At 41.1% G+C, this 23,222-nt stretch overlaps 1 protein-coding gene across 3 annotated transcripts in view; it reads left to right on the top strand.

Annotated features, from left to right (window-relative positions):
- The window catches only part of EPHB6 (EPH receptor B6), a 66,680-nt gene extending 44,077 nt beyond the window's left edge, over positions 1 to 22,603 (top strand). For 2 of the 3 annotated variants that reach the window (XM_059493985.1, XM_059493986.1), the window contains exons 5-17: positions 968 to 1,123; positions 2,142 to 2,480; positions 10,942 to 11,066; positions 12,091 to 12,253; positions 13,022 to 13,136; positions 15,872 to 15,927; positions 16,043 to 16,162; positions 16,564 to 16,811; positions 17,708 to 17,923; positions 18,959 to 19,108; positions 19,257 to 19,450; positions 20,669 to 20,842; positions 21,879 to 22,603. In XM_059493985.1, coding sequence (XP_059349968.1) covers positions 968 to 1,123; positions 2,142 to 2,480; positions 10,942 to 11,066; positions 12,091 to 12,253; positions 13,022 to 13,136; positions 15,872 to 15,927; positions 16,043 to 16,162; positions 16,564 to 16,811; positions 17,708 to 17,923; positions 18,959 to 19,108; positions 19,257 to 19,450; positions 20,669 to 20,842; positions 21,879 to 21,987 — 2,165 coding nt within the window. In that variant the 3' untranslated portion in view covers positions 21,988 to 22,603. The remainder of the gene's footprint in view (positions 1 to 967; positions 1,124 to 2,141; positions 2,481 to 10,941; positions 11,067 to 12,090; positions 12,254 to 13,021; positions 13,137 to 15,871; positions 15,928 to 16,042; positions 16,163 to 16,563; positions 16,812 to 17,707; positions 17,924 to 18,958; positions 19,109 to 19,256; positions 19,451 to 20,668; positions 20,843 to 21,878) is intronic. The other variant, XM_059493987.1, reaches the window with a different exon arrangement.
- Positions 22,604 to 23,222: the final 619 nt, after the last annotated feature.

The following is a 23,222-nucleotide window of genomic DNA, read 5'->3' as shown; positions in this document are numbered from 1 at the left end:
ATTGGAATATTCTGCTTGTTAGAATAGTTCTGCTTTTATCTGGGGTCTATCTGAAAGTTTCCCATTCCTTGTAAATGCTCTTTATTGTGAAATTAACAAACCAAATGTCAGCTGCAAATGGACTTTCACCTGAGCTTGTTAGTCCATAAAATCTAAAAGAGCTGTATCTATTTATATAGAAAATCAGCTTTAGAAAACATACATAACAGCAGTAAAAGCTGTATCCTAGCACTTCTATATAAGGTCCAAGCACCTCCTATTAGGCATCTTTGCCAAACCTAAAATGTGCCATACTGCCATATTGTTAATAAATTATTTTTTCATTTTTCATTTTCTTTCCCTGTAGGATGGATTTCCATCCTTGTTTCAACTTGTTGCATATACATGTTCCTATGCATTTGCAGATTAAATTTGACTAATTAACATACTTTTATCCATTACTGGGAAGTTTTCAGACCTACAGGAAAAAAAATAGGACTGCCAGTCTTAGTGTCTGCTCTTAGTTTTAATCAGCAATGGTAGTGTATATTACTTTAAGCAGTGAAACTGTTGTAGGCAGCATAAAAAATCCAATTTTGTGGCTGTGTTGGGTGTGGGGAAGGAGATGTGGGTAACTGTTTGATATTTCAAGACAAATCGCTTGGCTAGGCTCCTTGACTTCTCCAATTTAAAAGCGCTTTGAGTGAATAGTGAGAAGACAATTATTTGAGGTGGCCAAAGCTGTCTCAGGACTGGTTCTCTTTCATCTGCCAGTGAATCAATTTAAGCAATTACATACAGAATAAAATAAACTGTTTTGAAATGGCAACTTGGACAAAATATGCTCCATAAAGAACCAAAACCAGCAGCAGCTCTATGCAAGAACTTCTCCCAGCAGCAGAAGTTAAATGTAAATTAGATTACAGTGTTTCTGAAACCTGAATTAATGATTTTCCTGCTTTTGCCTCTCTTATTTTCCTCCTCTTAGCTTGTGCCCCTGGTTTCTTTAAAGTATCTGTGGGAGATGACCCCTGCCATCTGTGCCCTGCCCACAGCCACGCTCCACTGCCGGGTTCCCGGGAATGTGTGTGTCAGAACCGGTACTACCGATCTGCTTCGGACAATTCTGATGCTCCCTGCACTGGTAAGTGTTTGGATGAAGTGTTTGAAAGCAAGAAAGGAAGTTAATGAGAGAGAAATGTGCCCAAATTATTTGGGGGAAGGGGTTGCAATTCCACTCTTCTCAAGACCTTTGAGATAACCCAAAACTTCCCTTTGCTCCTGCACCTGACTACAGAGTGATGGTGTGAGAATGATGATTCTTGGGTTTCATTACAGCCTTCAGAGAAAAATGTTCTGTAAATAATGTTTCCCTTACCCCTCCCTGTTACTGAGCTGAGCCTCTCTGTCCCTCCCCTTCCCATCTTGCTTTGTGTCTGTGCTCAGGTTTAGCAGTGCAATTCTGCTGCCTACTTCTACCTTTCTGAACTTTTCACTTCTTAGCTGCAGTGTCTTGTCCCATTCTCATCTCCATGCCTTCTTCTCACCCTCTGCATTTTCCTCCTTCTCCTCACTGTCTCTGTGCCATCGAGGGAAGGGAAGTGTTGGATGCACAGGATGGGCACTCTTTGAGCTGTCAGAGTTTACCTCTGATGGCATTGAGGAATCTGGCTGGCACCAGGAGTAATTGCAGGCAAAACTGGTGTCCAGTTCCTGGAGCAAATGCAACAGGTTAACTAAAGTCTGAGAAAGTTCAGAGATAATTAGGTGCCAAAGGAGAGAATTACAGGTCTCAGTAGAGATAAATCTATACTAAGCTTGTGTGAAGTTTAAAATTTCAAGGGATTGGCACTTCCCTAAACAATGACTGTTCTTTTCGGGAAATTAAAATGTCACACCCTTGAAACAAAGACTCTTCTTTGTAATTTGGTTTGTCTAAAATGTGCTAATACAGTTGTTCCTTTGTTAATATGTGTGCTTGATGTAGCAAAGAGTATGTTTTTCTTAGCCTTGCTCTAAGAAAGAACTGATGAAGAGTAAGAATGAGAAGAAGAAGCAACTTGTTCTTCTATTCTTTTCTCTTTGCTTTGCCTCCTGCCTTCCTTTCCCTCACTTCTCTCCCATTCTTTCCTGGGATTTTGATCCTTCATTCTGCCTTCTAGGCATCCCCTCTGCTCCTCGTGACCTCAGCTACGAAATCGTGGGCTCCAACGTGCTGCTGACCTGGCGCCTCCCCAAGGACCTGGGCGGCCGCAAGGACGTTTTCTTCAACGTGATCTGCAAGGTGTGCCCGGCGGGCTCGGCGGGGCCGTGCGTGCGCTGCGGGGACAGCGTGCACTTCGAGCCGCGCCAGGTGGGGCTGACCGAGAGCCGCGTGCAGGTCTCCAACCTCCTGGCCCGTGTGCACTACACCTTCGAGATCCAGGCCGTCAACCTCGTCACTGAGCTCAGCTCAGAAGCACCCCACTTTGCCACCATCAATGTCAGCACCAGCCAGTCAGGTGAGGAGACCCCTGCATCCGAGTCCCGAAGCTTCTACTTCTCTCTGTCTCATTTGATTTGCTTTTATCTTTTGAATCATGGAGTTTTGTCTTTTTACTTGTGTCATGTGCCTTTTTTTATCCTGCCCTGCTAGTTGCATAGTTTCACTTTTGCCTTTCTCATTCCTGTCTTACGTAAATGGGCTTTCCACTCTTGCTTCTTGGCAGAAAAACTCCAGTTTAGCAGCTGGTGTGATTTTTGGGGAAGAAGCTGCCCTGGAGAAGATTCCAATGGGAGATGTAGCACTGTGGGTCAGACGAAGCACATTGTTTCATTGTGCAAGAGAGGGGATGCTACCAGGGCTTGATGAGGATTTTGTGAGCGCCATTTTTCCAGAGAAGCTATTAATTTTCTCTATCCCCTACGCTTCTCCATTTCATCATCCTATTTTCCTCTTAATAAGAAACAATTTTTTTTTCTCTTTACATGATAGAAATATTAAAATGTGTTGTGCAGTTATATTCAAAAATGTCGTGATCCTAAATGGTGGAGATGACTAAACTAACATACTAATGGGTTGTGTGGGCAGTCAGAGGAGTTCTGTTTCCTGTAAATATAATTTACAAGGACTGGAGCTGGAGAGAGACACATACATCCAGGCATAGAGTTCTGCTAAATGTCAGCATTAAGAGACTGGGCATATGTTGTTCTTCACAAGCATGTATAAGCTAATATGGAGAGGAATTATACACAGCTTGTTTAAGAGGATATAATAAGGAGTAATATGATGAAGAGGAGAAGGAGGGGGAACATTTTGAACTGAGTGACAGAAAATGTCTGCAAACATTTAGAGTTGTGTAAATGTTAAACTGAAACAAATCCCGTATGAGATTCCAGAGTGTAGTGTGGAAACCCCTGCAAAACAAGGTTTTGGCAAAGCTCCAGAGAAGTGCTGTGAAACCAGATGTAGCATCATGGGCTTAGTTAAATCACATCTTTTCATTTCTGTTTCTATTATATGGAAAGAAAGGGAATATATATATACCCCCAACTAATTTCCTGCTGTTAATAATGCCAGAGGGTTGATCTATTTGTTCCCTTTGAAGTGTTACCTGACAGACATCAAGTAGCAAAGCACCTCTAGGATCTCTGGTCCCCTTAAGAGGCTGGCTGCAAGTGGGTGATCAGTTTTTGTTTACAGTAAAATGTGGCTGGGTAATTTGTATGGTAATTCCAGGCAGTTCCTTTGGCTTCTCCTGGAGAAAGGTGGGTGTTCTATTAACGTCCTACAGAATTCTCTTTCTTCATGTTTCTCATCTCAGCCTTCTTTATCTATATCAGAGATAACTTAATTGAGCAGCTGCTTCCTCCTCCTTCCCGGAATCACCCAGTCTAACCTCTTCTTCTGTTTCTGTTTGATTTTTCTGACCACTCCTCTTCCAAGTGTCTCACAGTGTCTTACAGTGTCTGGGTGTCTTGAGTATGTTGGGTACTCCTCTCTAAGATGCCTCTCTTGTGCAGTAAAGCTGTTTCAGGGGACAACAACTTCCTTAAACATCAGTGTGTACTGAGTGGCTTCTTTTTGTGTTGGGTCACAGTTTTTTCTTTCCTTGCTTTTCCTTGAGATCATTAGGAGTGAGCTTGAGATGAGCTGCCCTCGATTTGTACTGACAGCTCATACTAACAAGGCCCTGCTTTCTCCATCACGTGGCCTGTCTCATCCATACCCCCTCCTTTTGATCCCTTCAGCAGCTTTTCACTTTATCATTGCTTGTTGATGTTGTGTTATTGTAACAATTATTATTATTTCTGTTATTATTATTATACAAGCAGAGATAGAACTTTGAGGATTTTACATGCTGAGAGAAAAAGGGTACAGGAAAACATGAAGGGTATCAAAAAAAAATCAAGAAGCAAAAAGAAAAAGGTACAGTGTCAGGATAAAGGGCCATAAATTTTTTCTCTCCACTGAATCAAAGATGACCCAAAAAAAGACCCTCCAGTCCTGGCAGTTTCTGAAGATTTTGGTTACTCATACATCAGTCTGAGTTCTCTCTCTTCTTGAAAATTGCTGGTCCAAAAAATACTCCTGCCCCTTTTTTAGAGGTATCTTAGGCAATGTTCTGTGTGGAAGCAGTTGTACTTTTTCTTCTTCTCATGATACCTATTCACTCTTCAACTTTGTCTCCAAAACACTGTTCCTCTAAGAGTTTGCTCACGGTCTTCTGGCCCTTCTTCAGAGCATGATAGGATCCCTTGGTTACAGAATGACGTTTTTTCTGTGCAGACTGATTATGATGTTCCTACTCTTCAGTGACCATGTGCCTGAAATCAGAATTAGAAGGGCTGTCAGTGAAAAACCTCCTTTACTGTAAGACTTAACCTGAAACATGAGAGCTGTTTGGATACCAGTAATGAAACCTGTTTGGATAGTAATAGTGTGAAATGCAAATATGATATGCTAATCACCGGAAGAACTGTGAAGAGATGAGACAAGAGAAGGGAATTGCTTTCAGCTCAGGTTTGAAGTGCTGAGGGTGAATACCTAAATAAATGTCAGGAAGTATAGAGAGATGTTGGGAGGCTTTTCCAGATAGCAGGAACCACATGATGAAAGGCAATTATGTAATTCTAATGAAGTTATACTTTATCACAGGTGTGAAACTGACACACAAAAATGCAAAGAACTTAAACTCCTACCATATTATCACAAAAAATAAAACAGACTAATCTTTTATTCAGTATTTTAACATTTTCAAGTGTACTTATAAGGGTAAACAAATATCTCTTCTCATGTCTAAGGATAGAAGTCAGGTTTTCATTTAAAGGACTGTGAAAAAACTTATTCTATGCACAGCTGTAACTACCTGTAACTACCACTTTTTCCCTGCCAATTTCACTGAAGCATGTAGTAATGTCTCTTGCCAGAGAAATGCTACTGAACTTATTCGTTCAGGCAGTTCTTACATTCCTAGAAAGAAGAGGAAAAAAGAAAGGCAGCAGAGATTTAAATGTTGGAACAAATCAATGCAGACTTTTAAAAGCAAGTGTATTGCGGTTTTTAGCTGAGTCCACACATTCTGAGAGCTAGGTCCACGCATTCTGAGAAAGGTTATTTGACCAGGTTGCCTTGTACCTGTGAAAATATATGTAGCAGCCTTCTGCATCAGTGGAAATCAGAGCAGTGGGACCTGGCTATACCAAAAATCTGTATCGCGCTGCAGAAATGAGTGCTAGACAGTCTGAAGGCTTGTGTAAGAGGATGAATGGGGACAAGGACACTTTTGGGTAGTGTCAGGAAGTTTAAGAGGACGTGACAGAAGATTTTCACATGAGATGGTGTGAGAAGGGGAAAGGAATTAAATGCCAAGTATGATTATGAGATTGTGAAGAGAAATGATGAATTGCTTGAAGATGTTTGCTTTTCCAAAGAGAGCCAAAAGAGTACAGTAGACTTAGTTGGCAAAATCAGGGACAAAGGCAAGGCATTTTCTAGTTCAAAATGAGAGAAATAAGAAGAGAGCTGACAAAAGCTACATGCTGTTGTGTTTTGCCAAGATAAAGCCAGCAGGTACAGCAAGTGGAGTGTGAGTGTTCATTGTCCTCTGAATGAAATGCGTTGTTTTTCAAAGTCCTTAGCTGTTTGTTTATTTATGATCTAATTGCCAACCTGGAGCACTCTCCAATGTTCCCAAAGAATTCAGCCTTTTGTTTTCTGTTCAGATAGGAACAGCAAAAATAGTTTTTTAAGTTTTAATTTTTCCCTTAGTGACATTAATGACATTTTTCAATTTACCCATCTTTAATAGATTTGCCAAGCTATGACTGGGAATTAATAATGGTTTCTATGGTCACTCCACAAAAAGGAACTATTCCAGTTTCTCTCTTTACTATGCTCAGTCTCTGCAGCTTGAGCAGAGAACGAAAGGGCTTGTTTTCAAAATTCAGGTTTCACTTACTGTTCAAATGAAGTCAGAAATCTTTCGAGCAAGTGGAAATATAAAATACAAAGTAAAACATGGCACCTTGTGTCATAAAGGCTATTTTCCTTTTTATTAAGCATGAATGGAATGCATATACAAAAACTAATAATAAGAGAGGGAAGGGAAGTTAAAATAACTGACTAATTTGCCCTTTTAAAGCACTCTTCATCCATAGGGAGCAAAAGTACAAGGTTATGACAGAAGACAATCCAAGATACTTTTAAAGGATTTTGGGTATTTAGAGAAAGGACCAGAACTGAATTGAAATGTGTGGAAAAATGTAGGGCATTTTCAAAATAAGGATAAGATAATAAACACATCAAGAAGGGAATTTCCATGCTGCATTCAGACTGATCTTCCTAGAAGATGATGTTTGGGAAACTGGACAAAGCTATAAACAAAGCTAGGGTCTTCATGTCATCTGCTTGGAATATGAGAAGAATAGGATACCTGAAGAGGTAACAAAAGTGAAATATCTATAAGAGACTGTAGAGACATGTTAGTGAACATTAGAGGCCTAGCTGAGGTTGATCAAACCATATGACTTCAGAAGATTGTGGGGCAAGATGGAAGGGGAAGAAAACACATAAATAACACAGATGTAACACACAGGTCTTGGCAGGATTTAGTTTGAATGCTGGTGGAGTGATGACCCATGAGCCAGGTGTCTGATCTCTTGTACTCCACGGGTATCCAGTCAGTACTGCTAAATGAGGGACTCCTTAGAATCAGAAAACGGTTAAGTGTGGAAGATACCTCTGGAGAACATACTCTCCAACCTGTCTGTTCATCAGGGTCGCCTCAAGCAAATTGCCCCTGACCACAACCAGAACACCTTTGAATATTGCCAAGGTTGGAGACTCCACAACCCCTTTGGATGAAGGTGGCGCTTAGCTGCCTGCATGTCCCTGTGTCCTCTGTCCTTCCCTTACTGAGGAGAGGAGTGACATCTGTTTTCCACTAGGCCTCAGGCACCTCTCACAGTCACAAAGATGATTCTAAGATTATCAAGAGTGCTCTCGAAATAATATCAGCCCAAAGGATGCATCCCATCAGGGTCCATGGAATGCAGTAGTTTGCCTAAATATTCAGTCACCTGATCTGGCATGAGGAAGATCTTCCCAGCTGCAGACTTCCCCAAGGTCTGCACAACCTGGTGTTCCTAAAGGCAAGACTTGCTGGTAAAGACTGATCACCAGGACCCTGCACCACCCAGCAGCTGGCCCACATTTGCCCTCTTTCTTCAACCAGCTCTGCACTTAAAGAGAAACCCTTCTTGCTTTTGACATAGAGAGCCAGATGTGATTCCAGGTGGGCTCTGGCTTTCCTAGCCATGTGTCTACATGTTTGGACAGTGCCTCTATGTTCCTCTCAGGCTACCTGTCTGTGCTTCCACCCTCCGTGTACTTCCTTTCTGTGTCTGAGTTTAGGTAGGAGCTCCTTGTTCAAACATGCAGGCCTGTTGGCATTTTTTGCCTGAATTTGTGCTTGTTGGGATGGGGTGCTTTTGCACATGGAAGAGGTGATCCTTGCACATGAACTAGTTTTTTTGAACCACTCTTCCCTCTAGGGCATTATCCCATGGGACTCCTCCAGGCAGAACCACAAGGGGTCACATTGGCTCTAAGTATCTTCATGGAATGTAATATGGGCTGAATGTCACATGCCAGAAATGCTCATGGTCTGCTGAGAATGGCACTTGGCTGTTCTCTGCAGAAGTGGGGATTGTCATGTGTTGTTAGATGAGTCTGCACTTCCTTCACATTCCTAACTTACCTGTCTGTTGATTGAGATAGATTTTTAATCTTGCAGGCACGTGTCTGCTGCCAGGAAAAAATTTGTCCTGCAACTGACGGCCCACAAAATATAGAAACTGGGAGTTGTACTTAACTGGTGTTTGGATTTCTTTGCAGCTTAGCTGGGTTTATGTGGGCAAGAATTTTCCATACATTTGCTATTATTTAAATTGCATACAATGGGAACTGCTTTTTCAATCTTAATTAAAGATCTGATCTCATAGCATATTTTTGCTCTCAATAGAATAGAATAAATAGAATAGTTGGAAATGAACCTATAGTGGTCATCTAGTCCAACTGTCCAGATTGGATTGAATCAGGCGCTGTGATTTCAGCTGCCATTAGACAGGGACCTAACATATCTATGTCTAGAAACCTCATGTAAAAAGAAAAGAATAAAACTGACAAATCAATATAGACCGAGACACATTTGTGTATACAAAAGAAAGTTTTGAAAGCAAAGTACTGTTATAAACATTTTTAAAAGTTGTCATGGAAACAAGGGAAAATACTCACCTAGCACTTCTGTGGAATTTTGAATGTCTATAGACATAAAATCTTGAACTTTATATTTCCTAATGTATTAACACTCAGAGAATAACCTCTGACAGGAAATACGTACTTACTCCACCAACAATTATGTTTGCCTTGCACATCACCTTAGCATTGATATTCAAACCATGTTAGTAGGAAACTTTCAAAAGAGAAATCTTGCTATCTCTTTTCATTCAAGTGATGGAAGAGCTCCCTGGTCAGTGTTTCATAATTTTTAGGTCCTTGAAAGACAGGCACACATGTATCAAAATCTAAACTATGTCTCAGAGAGGCAGATTAAAGACAATCTGCCTTTCAGTGATTCATAGCTGGTTTTATTTCTGAGAGGTTTAATGGCTTTTGCTCTAAATAGTGTCTGCTTATTAGGTGCAAATCACTAAAATTACTATTTTTAATACAACAGACTGCAGTTTCCTGTTTGCCTCCCCTCTGCCACCATCTGATTACCCTAAGAGATGGACATATCTGGATAATAGGAACTTTCTAGAATGCTGTGGCAAATGGTCAAGAGATACACTTGAGTGATGTTTTTGTTATTTCTTTGTTGACTAATTCTTCCAGGTAGGGGGAAAATTTGGGATTGGGGAGAAATGAGAAGCAAGAGAAGAATAACTTTTAGAGCTGGGCAGGAAAGGAATTGTGGGGAGATTTAACTCTGATCATTCTGTAAAATCTTAGAAGGAAGTAGACTGTTCCCTGGCATTGTAGCTCTGCATTTAGGTTTGCACCCCTCCTGAGTGTTTGCTTTGTGTCTCAGTGGAAGAAAGTTAAACTTCAGGAACATTAAATGTAGCAGAATCTGTCTTGGTCAAATGTTAGCTGACCAGTTACCTCCTGATATTTCAATACAATATTATTCATTTGCATTTTAAATGCTACATATGGTCTTGGTTAATTGTCTCTCTCTTCCATTCTTGTCACAACATTCTCATTGGCAGGTGAGGTTGTTGTGTAATCTTGTTTGAAGGACGAGCAATGGTAAAAAGTAAAAGGAGTAACAAGGAGTGAAAGTATTTTATTGCTTAGACTCTTACTTTGTTTCATTTACATTTTTAAATTAGTTCCCACTTGCCTGAGCTGTTTGAAGCCCATCTCAAATATGCTTTTCAGAATAATTTTATCTTGTTATTAAAAACAATCCTTTTATCTTTTTCACGATTAATGAGGGAAGAAAATTATATTCTGCAGGTTTTGATCATTTGCCAAAAGTCTCTGCTTCATTCTTCACATCAAGGAAGTTTATGTCTATTTTCTAAAACCAGTGGGGTTTGGTGGCAACTTTTCATTGGCATGCTTTTTCTGGAGAATTTAAATGTTGCTGAAAATGTTGCATCCATTAGGAAAATGAGGATACCCTAGCTGCTTACCTGTAGGTTTCTTGGCAGCGTGACATTTTCTTTGCAGAGAGAAAGCAAAACTTGAGAAGAGCTTTGTGAAAAAAGAGCTGGATCCTCTGAAATTGTCCTGAAATTTTTGCTTGGAAATCTCTTCCCAGGATGAAACTCATACACTCTTAGCTTTTGTATGAACCTAGAGGGTGTGCATGTGTGTGCAGATGGGTTCATGGATGATTTTGGTAGAAGTGAATTTCCATTCTTTAGATTTTCCATTTATGTATATGAAACATGTACATGTACATGTTTCATATACAAGGCCTCCATTACTCTGGTAGCCTATACTTGATTTTTTTCCCCCAGGAAAAGAATTACAGTCTGGGGGAGGAGCAGAAGAGAAGTAATGTGCTCTGCATTTGTTTTGACCACTGTTGTATTCTTTGTCCAGGCGTGATCTTGAGGCAGTGGCATGGAGCACCTTCTCATCTTGCACATATAAATTGCACATTTGAAGATCAGAATTATATTCCAGCTAATATATAGATAATTTCTTAACTCCTATGCTGCGTGATCAGTTGGATGTGAATTTCTTCACTTCCTTTCAGTCTGAGTTGTCAATGACTGTATCCCCCAGTGGAGTAATATTGTGCCTGGATTTCTTCTGGTTATTTTACAAAGTATTTCATAATGCAAATTAAGGAAAATTAAGGGAAGAGCTGGCCTAACTTAATAACTCATCCTAAGGACTGTTCAAATACAGCTCATTTTTAAGCTTATCCCTTTGGAATCTCTCCTTTTTGTCTTTTATTCCAGTCCCCTCTGCTGTGCCTATGATGCATCAGGTGAGTCGTACTACCAACAGCATCACACTGTCGTGGCCTCAGCCAGACCAGCCCAATGGGGTCATCCTGGATTACCAGCTACGCTACTTTGACAAGGTGAGCAAAAAGGGACACTGAGCACTTTCTGTCTGGGTGATGCACCCCTGCATCAGAATCAACAAGGTGGGAAAAAAAAAGTATCAGTTATGAGGAAGGAACAAACTTTAGCAATACCAGAAGTTTGTGATATACATGTCTTCTGGCATCAGTCCATCTGCATTTCCCAACTTGGAAACATCTAGGGACAAACAGATTTTAAGAAAAAAGAAGATGCTTGTTTAAGCTTAAAAGCTGCAGCTAACATTAAGTTTAGTATCAGCTGACACTGATAACAGTGGAAGGAGCTGAAGTTTCTAAATATATTTACTGGAATTGAATTCACTGCAAATCTGTCATTCATTTATGAAGAGAAGTCCTGTGTCCTCATTTATGCCTGGACAGACATCTCTAAGAAATTTTATGAGAAGAAATGCCCTCTTTCATTCACTAAGTGGCAAATACCTCTTTGTGTGCTGGAATTACAGGGTGGCAAATACAAATTTATCCTCCATTCTCATGTCTTGTCACTCCTAATCCATCTGACTTGAGGGGAAGAGATATGTGGGGCTGTTCAGAGAAACTCCCCTTCCGTATTACTGGTCTTTCACAGAAATACTTCTGCAGGATTTTGCAGGGCTACTATTTTTTAGTGGCAAAAAGAACTGCTATTTGTGATGATGTGTATAGCAGCTTCCTGGATACAGCTTTACATGTGTTCTTGCTCTGAATTCTCCTGGGGGAGTACACGAGTTTGGAGTTTATAGAAAGTGAACCATAGGACAAAGTTTTGTCTTTCATTTTTGTTTAGATTGAGAGTCTTTAGCAGAGCTTTGTGGGAAGCCCAGGCCTGGGGGAATGAAAAGCAGCAGTGAGGAATGAGTAGTGTGAGAGGAAGTAAGGTCTGGAATAGCAGCTGTTGTTGGGAGGCTCTGTAAAGGTTCAAAGAATATTGGGTTGACATGGAAACTGTCATGCCTTGATGAGGAGAGTGAGCAGTGTAGGCAGAAGTTTCACATTCCTTTTTGGTCATTGACATTCGCAGGCAGAAGATGAGGATAATTCCTTGACCTTAACTAGTGAGACCAACATGGCCACGATATCAAGTCTGAGCCCAGGGAAGATCTATGCCTTCCAAGTGCGCGCTAGGACAGCAGTCGGCTACGGCCCTTACAGTGGGAAGATGTATTTCCAGACTTCAACAGGAGGTAAGTGTTGCCTTTTTGTGCCATTTCAGGTCTGCACATGATCACCTTGCACTTGCCTGTGTCCATGGAGTGTATTGGCTTATCCCCTGGAGGACTGCTACCAGACACTCCTACTCAACTTGTATTTCTGTTTATAACAATTTGGATATGTAGATTTGTTCACTCCGAGGAGCTTCATGTTGTCAGAGGGTATTGTTTATGTTACTGCCATACTCCCCAGCCCTGCTCTTTGTTGCCTCTGTGCTTCTGACCAGCAGGTGCAGTGTGCCAGTAAAAATCTCTTCAGGGAGATGTGGCAGTACATAGCACTATATACTGCTGTAGTTTGGCCCTCAGCTGTCATGGGGACATCTTACAGCTGAAAACTCTGAGAATGTCTAAAAGACAGGTGGGACAGAGGACACAAAGGTAGATTGGACACAGGTATATGTGCAGGAGCTTGCCTTCCAGCAGGATCACCATCCTTTTGGTATGGATCAAAGGTATTGGCAAGCTACTTTAATAGGGGACAGTGGGATACAGCCCAGGTGTAGAGCTAACCTGTTCTTTAGTGGCTTGTCAGCTGTCAGTGGACCAGGGAAGAGAAAGGAAGTGGATTTAGAGGGAACACTGGCTTTTCAGATGTAGGAAAGAAAGTGCTGGAGAAGCACAGTGACTGGGGAGTAAAGGGCTGGTAGGGCTGGAATTGTGGGAAAGATCTCGGTGAGCAGAAGGGAAGCTGCACAGTTCCTGTCCTCTGCATCCGTGTGTGTGTGTCTTCCTTGGCAGGGGAGCGCTCGGAGATGGTGCAGGACCGACTGCCGCTGATCGTGGGCTCAGCGCTCGGGGGTCTGGCCTTCTTGGTAATTGCTGCCATTGCCATCCTTGCCATCATCTTCAAGAGGTGAATTCCTTGACCTGCTCATGTGCACTTCAGACAGTGGAACTTCCTTATCCCTGCAACATAACCCTGTCCCAAGGGAAACAGCCTGATCTGCATTTAACCAGACGCCCTTGAGATGCCATTCTCTAATTAAGGAAAGATCCTGCCCCATTACTCCTATCTGACGAGCCTCTCCTTTGGTAAACCACTCATGTACTTAGCTGATATTTGGCTAGTTAGCAATATGAACACAAGGAAAGCATTTCAAAGCTGTTACTCAGAAGGTACTTAAATGCATCACTATGAAGGAGGGACTGTAAATTGCAATTTAGGCAAGCAAGTGGAGAATGAAACAATGTAGTGGAGAAGGACTGGTGGAATAAGTATGCATATCCAGTTATTTAGAAGGTGATAAATACCCTTTCACCAAGGACCAAAACACAAGGCCTCATTTGCTGAAGAATAAAATCTATTCAACCCCATGGAACACTAGCTCATAAAATACAGGTTAAAGAAAGCAAATACCACTTTCCATTTTGAAAAGAATAAAGGGCATATAAAAGATTGTTGAGATAATCTGTTACAGAAAAAAAAAAAGAAAAAGGACAGAAATTTTAAAGAGAAAAAGGTGAGGGTTGCTATTTTTATAGAGGTACAAAAGTAAACAATGGGGGTTTTGTTATTTGAAGAAAAGAAACAGTCATTACCCGCTCCTTGAATTTACTGAGGTTTGAACTTAATCCCCTAGATTGTCAGTAATGGATTTCTGTGTCTTTGCTCTACTGTGCCTCTGCACAAGAGGGACTTTTTAGCTTTTTCTGCTGACCTAAAAAAAAAAAATGTATAAACTACTTAACTTTAGAAAGTGAAGTCTAGTTTTAATGATTTCTTTTTTGTTCTATTCTCTTTTCTACATTTGTTTTCTCCTCTTTTGTATATTCTCTTTTAATATTTTTCTTTCTGGAAAGAAAAGAATTATCACATATTGTTATATTTTAAATGTTGCCTCCTTTTGTTACTTTGAACTGTTAAAAATACAATTTCTTGTTCCAGCTGGAAATGTGATATTATGTGCACAACTCAATAAAGCATATATTTTTCTAAAATAATAAACCAAACCCAGAATCAGTTAATATTACCAAAACTGTGTTGGGGAAAGACAATAATGGCATTTGTAAATATACATATGAGGAAACATCATAAAAAATACATTCATTTATACTTAAAGAATTATGTACAGTTAATAGACAGCTTTTCAGAAGAAGTGGAGATACTAAATTTCTATTTTAAATTTGTCCTTGATAAGAAAAGTTTGAAGATGCAGAAAATTAAGAACGCCAGATGAAATGAGTAGTTCCTTAAAAGGTTGAACATATCTAGAGTCAAATGCTAAGACTTTAACTTGTTTTTGTAAATTGTTGGTACACATTTTTCAGGCAATATGCACTGTGAAACGTCTATTTTGGCTAATTGTTTTGTTGGCTTTTTATATGGAAAACAATTAATTTGTTAGATAATCTATAAAAAACATTATTGTAGACCTGACTTTCAGGTTCAACAACAGAATTAGAGCTCTTAGGTATAGGCTCCCAGCAAAGCTGATTTCTTTGCACAAGAAAAAAAATTTTGACGTTAAAACTGTCTGTGGATTTGAAAGCAGAATTTAAAGAGATAAGTCTGACAAGTAAGAATAATACAGTTAGCTGTTAGAATGTCAGAATTACTTATGTTCATAAAGAAAAGTAACATAATGTTTCATGATACTTTGCCTTCAAATGTTAATTGAATCAGCAGCTAAAAGGTCTCATGCTGAAACAGCAAAACATGAGTTGACACAAATCCATGCAGACAGCAGGGATACTGCAGGATACTGTAGGGTTTGATTTACAGTCTGGTCTAATTAATAGGATGATTGGAAACTAGCATGAAACATACTTTTTTTTTTTAAATGAACACTGCTTGGAACAAAGGAAGTAGCTTGAAAATGGCAAATAGATTTAGTGCAAACAAAGAATAGAATGAAACTTCTAAAATAATTAGATTTTGTGGGAAATAAATGATTGAATCATACACATTCAGAAGGAGAATGAAATCTGATAAATGCCTGTGCTGAGAAGGATCTGTGCTTACTGGAAATTAGATGCATATATGCAATAAACCTACAATAATAAAGACCATACCTGTTTTGACCTGTACATGCAAAAGTCACATCAAGGAACAGATTTCCATCTGTTTGGGTCTGTGTGGTTTGTTTGGGTACCATACTTATGAATAGAATGGCCAAAGTAAATGCTGTTAAAGAAAGCCAGGAGGAAAAATAATTGGGGGAGATCTGTACATAGAGTAAATGACTCTTAGAATGTTTTTGAAGAACTTAAAAGGCATCACAGAAGAAGGCATACATTATAATTGAGAAGAATAATTTGTTGTAATTAAATTAAATTAAAATTCAAATTTAGCCTGAATAGCAATAAAACTTCCAAGGCAGTAAAGTTAAACTGTAATATGCTTTTTCAGGATAGTGTTGAAAGCCCTATCATTTGTCTTTTCTAATGTGGGGGTGCCAACAGTGGTGTAAAAGCCACCACATAGAAAGCAAGCATGCACTGGTTACCAGGAGATGGGCAGGATCATAATATCCGTCTTCTACCCCTAATTTGAAGGATTCTCTGAGCCTTGCACTGAGAAGCCTACCCCAGCATCTGATGAGAGACTCTCGTGTGTATTTTGACTTTCCTTTCCTTTGTGTCCTGCAGTAAAAGGCGAGAGACCCCATACACAGACCGCCTGCAGCAGTATATCGGTGCACGAGGTAAGTGTGTTTGAGCAACAGATGGCAAGGGCCTGTCTCTTTCTAGGACTCATTAATACCTGTGTGTCTCAGGGTTTGATCCTGGTTATCTTTTGGGCTGTTTCCCCCACTTCAGGACTTGGAGTGAAGTACTACATTGATCCTTCAACCTATGAAGATCCCAATGAAGCCATTCGAGAATTTGCCAAGGAGATTGATGTGTCCCTCATCAAGATTGAGGAGGTCATTGGATCAGGTAGTGTGAGAATCTGCAGAGTGTTTGAAGTGCCTTCTTGTTCACCTTGAGTCCTGGCACAGTACTGGCCTGAAGTGGACCCATGGATCCATGGTACATCAAGTGTCTCAGGATATCTAAACCTTCATTTTTACCAAAATTCATTTTAACCTACTAACTCTTAGATGCTGGCTCGAAGCCAAATTGAAAACACCCTTTGAAGACTCAAAACTGCTCATTTGAACACCAAAGATGTAGTGGTCTCCAACCTTCACCAAAAATTTTGACTTAATCTAAAGAGCCCCATAACCTCATTTGTATGCATTGCCCAAAGTCATCCACAGTAGAATGCTTTAGTACATCTGACTAAAATCCATTGCTGTGTTTCCTTACTTGAGGTGTGTTTCTTCCCTCCCTGACAGGAGAGTTTGGAGAGGTGTGCTTTGGGCGCCTGAAACACCCAGGGAAGCGTGAATACATGGTAGCTATTAAGACCTTGAAGTCAGGTTACACAGAGGAGCAGCGGCGGGAGTTCCTGAGCGAGGCCAGCATCATGGGGCAGTTTGAGCATCCCAATGTCATCCACCTGGAGGGGGTGGTCACCAAGAGCCGACCAGTCATGATTGTCACAGAGTTCATGGAGAATGGATCGCTGGATTCCTTCCTCAGGGTACCACAGAGTCTCCCACAACCACTAACCTCTTCATCTTGCTGTGTGCCAGTCTCAGACCTGATAATTTTGCCTGTCCTTCTTCTTCACTCCTGTCTCCCTAAGTCCTCAGTTGCCCTCTTCAGGTGCAGTAGAAATTATAGCAAATAGCCACAGTAAGTGGTTTCAGAACAACATGGTGAAAATACTCCAAGGGCTCAACAACCATATAAAATTTCAGTATTTCAGACTTCTTCAATAATTAATGTAAACAGTGCCAAATCTTTGTACACACCCTTTCAGTTGCTTATATACATGTTCCAAATTTTTCCTTTGTAAAAACATTTTTCAGACTTTATTTCACAGAATATTTTCTAGTTTTAACATTGTGATGAAGTAATGAAACTTGCAGTTATTTTTGGATTTCAAGTTTTCTAGTAATGAAACACAAATATGGACAATCTGTGTAGTATAGCTGCTTCAGTTCTCCTTTTTATTGATTCGTGTGTTCATTCAGCCAGAAATGCTTTGGCAGGTGCAATTTGAATAGCACATTGAGTAGAGCTGCATAGAGACCATTGTAAAGATCTTAGTACAAGCAGATTTGTCTGTACACATTCATTTAGCCATCTTGGTGAGGTTAGGTGTAGGATGCTAAAGGGGGATGTGGCCCAAAGAGGAGGTTTGTCTTCAGGAGAAGTTCATTCACCAATGTCTGATTTTATTTGAGGTTCATTGCTTAAAGCCCACCCTCCTTTGTTATGTGTTGTCCTTGAACCTGCAGATTTGGGCTGAAATTAAGATTGTGTGTTCTCTAATTTCATACATCCACATTGTTACCTTGCTCTTTGTTACTCTCTCCTGTTGGCTTGATGTTCTGTGGCCATGAGAGCCTGTGTTTGCCTCGTGCCTTGCAGCAGAAGGAAGGGCAGTTCAGTGTGCTGCAGCTGGTGGGAATGCTGCGGGGGATTGCAGCCGGCATGCGCTACCTGTCAGACATGAACTACGTGCATCGGGACCTGGCAGCACGAAACATCCTGGTCAACAGTAACCTGGTGTGCAAGGTGTCAGACTTTGGGTTGTCCCGCTTCCTGGAGGATGATGCTTCCAATCCCACCTACACGGGGGGTCTGGTGAGTCACTGCTGTGGTGGGAGTTGTGTAGTGCTCACAGAATTTTTCCTGTGTTCCTCCTTGGTTTGGTGTACCCTCTTAATTCCGTCTTAAGACCATAGAGAAGCATGGAGTAGAGCCTTCTGTCTTGTGGGCTATTTGTTCTAAAGCAGTAAAAATGAAAAATAACTGAATACCTGAGCCACTCTGCCATGTGAAGTCTCGGTGCTGTTCTTTGTGGCCTGATGGCCTGATGGTCAAACCTCACAGCCTGATGTAGCTATTATCTTCCCCCTTTCATTAGCTTTTTGTAGGAAGGATAAAGGACCGAAGGAGAGATTACAATCCCGTACTGCCACTCTTTGAAGAAAGTTGGGCTTTTTCCTACAGAAAAGATAAATGACCTAAGTGTATTTATGGGCTTACAACCAACCATCAAATGAGCTTATTGCCTATGAAGTTGTGACACCTGTCACACATACTACAAAAAGTGTGGGAGTATAGCAGGTGGATTGAAAAAGAAGGGGATGAAGAATTCAGTCACTGAAAAGTGGAACAATTTTTAGATCTGTGCATTTTGAAGAACCAGCACCTGAATGGTATTTAATCTTACAGGTCATACCTGCAGTTAGAGAGGTCAAGATGGAAAGGGAAATGAGTTAATGCTAGCTACTCAGTGTATCTGTCCCTAAGTGCTGCAGTTTGACATTATCTAAACGGTTTTAGATTTCCAAATGATTGTGACTCAGGAGGATTCTGCTATATGCCACTTTCAAATGCTGTCAAGTAAAGCTGTGAAAGTATAAAATCATGGGATTTGTAGCATCATGGAGACATGATTCTCTCTTTTCATTTACACTTGTCAGCAAAACAAGGTGGAAACCTTGAACATAGTATGAATTAAAACCAGCAATGTTTCCAAGACCAAATCAATGGAACTGTCACTCCGTGCTCCAGGCTGTGTTGTGCTGCTAACATCTGATTGTTTCAGTGATGGTGTTTTCACAAGCAGTCCTTATCTCAATACATTCTGGTTGCTTTCTGTCTGCTTGCCAGGGCTGCAAAATCCCCATCCGCTGGACTGCCCCTGAAGCCATCCAGTACCGCAAGTTCACCTCCTCCAGTGATGTCTGGAGCTATGGCATTGTCATGTGGGAGGTGATGTCCTACGGTGAGAGGCCTTACTGGGATATGTCCAATCAGGATGTAAGTTTTGGAAGTGGTGAGGATTTACTTCTGCCTGCCTGTCCTGTATCAGTTCAAGCAGAAGAAAGGCACACACACCGAATGATTGAAGCTCTTTTGTTTTTTATTTTCCCAGTTGTGATAAAGCTTTGTTCTTCTTTTCCTGCAGGTAATTAATGCCATTGACCAGGACTATCGCTTGCCACCACCCCCAGACTGTCCAACTGTTTTGCACCTGCTGATGCTTGACTGCTGGCAGAAGGAGAGGGTCCAGAGACCCAAATTTGAGCAAATAGTCAGTGCCCTGGATAAAATGATTCGCAAGCCATCGGCCCTCAAAGCCGTTGGCACTGGGACCAGCAGGTGAGATGGGGATTTAATGCAAAATAACAGGACTTGTCTCTCAGTAGGCATCATGAGGAAAGGAAAGCCAGAAATCAGGCTATATCATTTTTTCCTAACCCGGTCATTTGAGATTGGGAACAAACAGGAAGTGGAAAAAAAGAGGGGAAGCAGGTTGGAAGAACTGTATATCCTGATTCAGTTAACGGGGAGCTCTGAGTGCTGAATATGACAGGAGAAAAATCTCGATGAGTTGCACAGAGATTGAGTGACTGAGGGATCATAGGGAATGAAGGGAGGGACACATCTGGGTGCAGCAGCACGAGATATTCTGTGATCACACCATATTATGTGAGCACAAGAGATGATGAAGAAAAAGAAGACAGCCTGTGGAGGGAAGGAAGTCTCTACGTGGGAATAATTAGAACTGCAGCTTACATCCCATATTTTCCCAACACATTTTGCGGTCTGATGGAACAAGAGGCAGGAGGTCAGCAAAGAAGAAGTCTCTGGAGGGATAAATGGTGCCAAGGTTAGTTGGCTGCTGGGCTGATGACGAAATTACATCCTGCTGGCCTAGAGGGGTTTTCTCTGTGGTTATAAATCTTGTTATCAGTGGAATGCACTCCACATCTGGGGAAGGGGAAAAGTATCTAGTGATGCCCAGTTTACTAAAAGCAGCACCTAAAGAGTGTTAAAGCTCTGGGACAAGTTCAGATGATGAGGAAAAGAGGAAATACCATATGTAAACAGTAATCTCTTCAGCCTTTTAGTGCAAGTCTTTTATCTGATGGGTGTTGGAGCTGAAATAATGCACTCATTGTGTCATAGGTCACTATCTGACCAAAAGAGAACATTTAGGAGAGAGAGACCTAGTCACAAAAGTGAAAAGGTATATAAGGTCTCTTTCAGAAACCTCCTCACTGCAGTTCATTGCCCAGCTAATAGGTCTAGACCAAGAAAATGTGGAAGGATCTTGGGCAACAAGAAGAGAATGTGTCTGAGAAAATACAGGCAATGGGAAGGGAGAATCAATTTCTTGGGTTGGTTGATTGTTTTCAGGCAGAAAAAGGGACACTGGAAGTCTAAAAACAGCACATCAAGGTGGGACTTCAGGAACCAGGGCATGAAGAACAAATATTGTTCTTCATTCTGTCCTCTTCGGAGGCTGCATTCTCTCCCTCTCATCATTCTTATTTTACTAGTGTGCTCAGCTGATGCTGATAACTTGGGTTTTAGAACCTGCCTCTTTTGCAGACCATCTCAGCCTCTCCTGAGCAACTGTCCTCCAGATTTCCCTTCCCTTAGCAATGCCCACGAGTGGTTGGATGCTATCAAGATGGGTCGCTACAAGGAGAATTTTGACCAGGCTGGTCTGGCTACATTTGATGTCATATCACGCATGACTCTCGAGTAAGTAACAGAGCAGGGAACAGCAGATACCAGACACTAAGTTTTCCATGCAGAAAGTGAAAGCAGTCTGAGAAATTTGCTATATGGAAAATACATACACATGGAAAAGGAGAGGGAAGCCAAAGCAAAGTAGCTACTGTTGCTTGCATATTACTAGGGTCTCTGGACGGCACCCATGCTGTGATACACTTGTAACCTGTATCTGTAAGTAGCAATTCTGATCCAATGTGCATCAGAAAACGTATTGTCAGTGTTGCAGAGAGCCTGTTTATATCAGAGTGTTCATGACAGCTAGCACTGATAATAACAACTACTTTTAAGCAGATGTGTAGAACCAGCCACACCATATACTGCCTTGAAGTGTTATGTAAAAAACAGGATCCAGGAAAACAAACATTCTTGGAATCACAGAATGGTTTGGATTGGAAGGGACTTTTAAAGATCCTCTAGTCCAACACCCCTGCCATAAGCAGGGACACATTTAACTAGATGGTGTTACTTGCAGCACTGTCAAACCTGACCTTGAATGTTTACAGGGATGAGACATCCACAACTTCTCCTGGCAACCTGTTTCTGTGTCCCACCACCCTTCCTTATTTCCAGTCTAAACCTGCTCTCTTTCAACGGTTTCAAACCTCGACCCCTTGTCCTGTCACTACAGCACCTAGTAAGAAGTCATTGTCCATCTTTCTTGTAAGACCCCTTTATATATTGATTGAGAAAGTTCTTTCTGGAGCCTTCTCTTCTGACTGAACAACTCCAGCTCTCTTTTTTTCTGTATGAGATCAGCCCTCTGATTCTTTTTTGTGGCCCAGTTTCACTGCTTCCTTTTGTACCTACCAAGTTCTGCCAACACCCCCTCCACCCACACACATTTTTCAAGCAAAAGCAGAAACCTCGTCAGCTGTTTCTCAGACACAGATAGACACACGCACATATCCATCCACATTTATTTGCATCTACAGCAAAATAGACTGAGACTGTTCAGAACAAGCAGTTCATTTTAACATCTTCTGTGTCCTCTGTTCCTTTGCAGAGATATCCAGCGTATTGGAATCACCCTCATTGGTCACCAGAAGAAGATTCTAAACAGCATCCAGCTCATGCGAGTCCATTTGAATCAACTTGAACCAGTTGAAGTGTGATGTTTACATCATCCTCATTCCACTAGTCTCAAATTCTGGAAAGGTCCTGGGGGAATTCAGAGCAATTTTCAATGTAAGGAAAAGATGTCAGTATGCTACTTGAAGACTTAATGCACCCAGAGAGTGCACACCATGTGTCCTGTTCCATGAACAAAAACCAAGCCTTGCTGTGATTTGAAAGCAGAACTGAATGACTGGTGACAATTACATGTGGCTGATGTCATACATTGGGAATGGGTTTGGGGAGGGAAGGTTGAAATAACAGAGGGTGGAGATGAAATAATGGCTTGGACAGATCACAAGCACCTGTTGCCTATTGTCTGCCAACAAAAGGTATCTGACAACTTTACAAAGTCATCCGCAGGCTTTATTTATGGCTGAGAGCCCAGCAAAGCTGCAAAGACATAATAAAGGCAACAAAAAATTAGCTTTTTTTTTGAAGAATGCCACTGTGGTGTGAAAAATTATTCCTCAGATGGAGATGAGCATCAGGCTATCACTTGGTGTGCCAGCTCAGTTTGGAACTGAAGTTCCAGCTAATGCACAGCATGTGGTAAGCAAAAACAGATGTCACCTGGTACTCAGGTTCAGAGTAAAGAATCGAAATTCAGTGCTATTTCGTGTGCAGTTCTTGGGTATGCTCCGTGATGGGAATTGCTAATCTTTTGTGCTGACTTGAGGAACAGTCCCATCTCTATTTATGGGACTGCAAGAGAATAAACAATGATACCTAGAATCCATCCTGCAAGACCTGCAAGTGAAGGGGGAAACAAACAGGTTCTGGTTCTCACAAGCCCATTCTTGTGAGGAAAGGCATAACCTGTGATATATGGAAATCCTGAGTACCCAGATCTTGGGTTTTGCTTTCTTCTGAACCCCATACAATGAAAAACAGAATGACAAAAATCTGAAACTCTTTGCTGCTGAAAAATACTTCCTCTTTTTCTCACCCTAGCCATTAGGGACAGTTTGATTTTTTTTTTTTTTTTTTTAAGAAAATGCAGACACGCAGTAGTCAACTTCAAAAAGACAGTTGGAATGAGTGAGGTGAAACTCTTTCCAAGGTTTTGTCAAGAGTGATCAGGGAATAGTACCAGTTCCATAAGTCATTTCAGTCCTTAAAAAAGGGGTAACAGTGTTCTTGGATTCAACAATGTTGATCCCAAGGCACATGAGAGTGACCAGAATGGCAGAGTTTATGTATCCCTTCAGGCAGACTATTACCTGTTTATGGG

Source organism: Ammospiza nelsoni, chromosome 2 (assembly GCF_027579445.1).
Source record: "Ammospiza nelsoni isolate bAmmNel1 chromosome 2, bAmmNel1.pri, whole genome shotgun sequence".
Taxonomy (NCBI): Eukaryota; Metazoa; Chordata; class Aves; order Passeriformes; family Passerellidae; genus Ammospiza; species Ammospiza nelsoni.
Note: the sequence above shows the minus strand (reverse complement) of the source record. Positions and strands in the feature narration are given on the sequence as shown.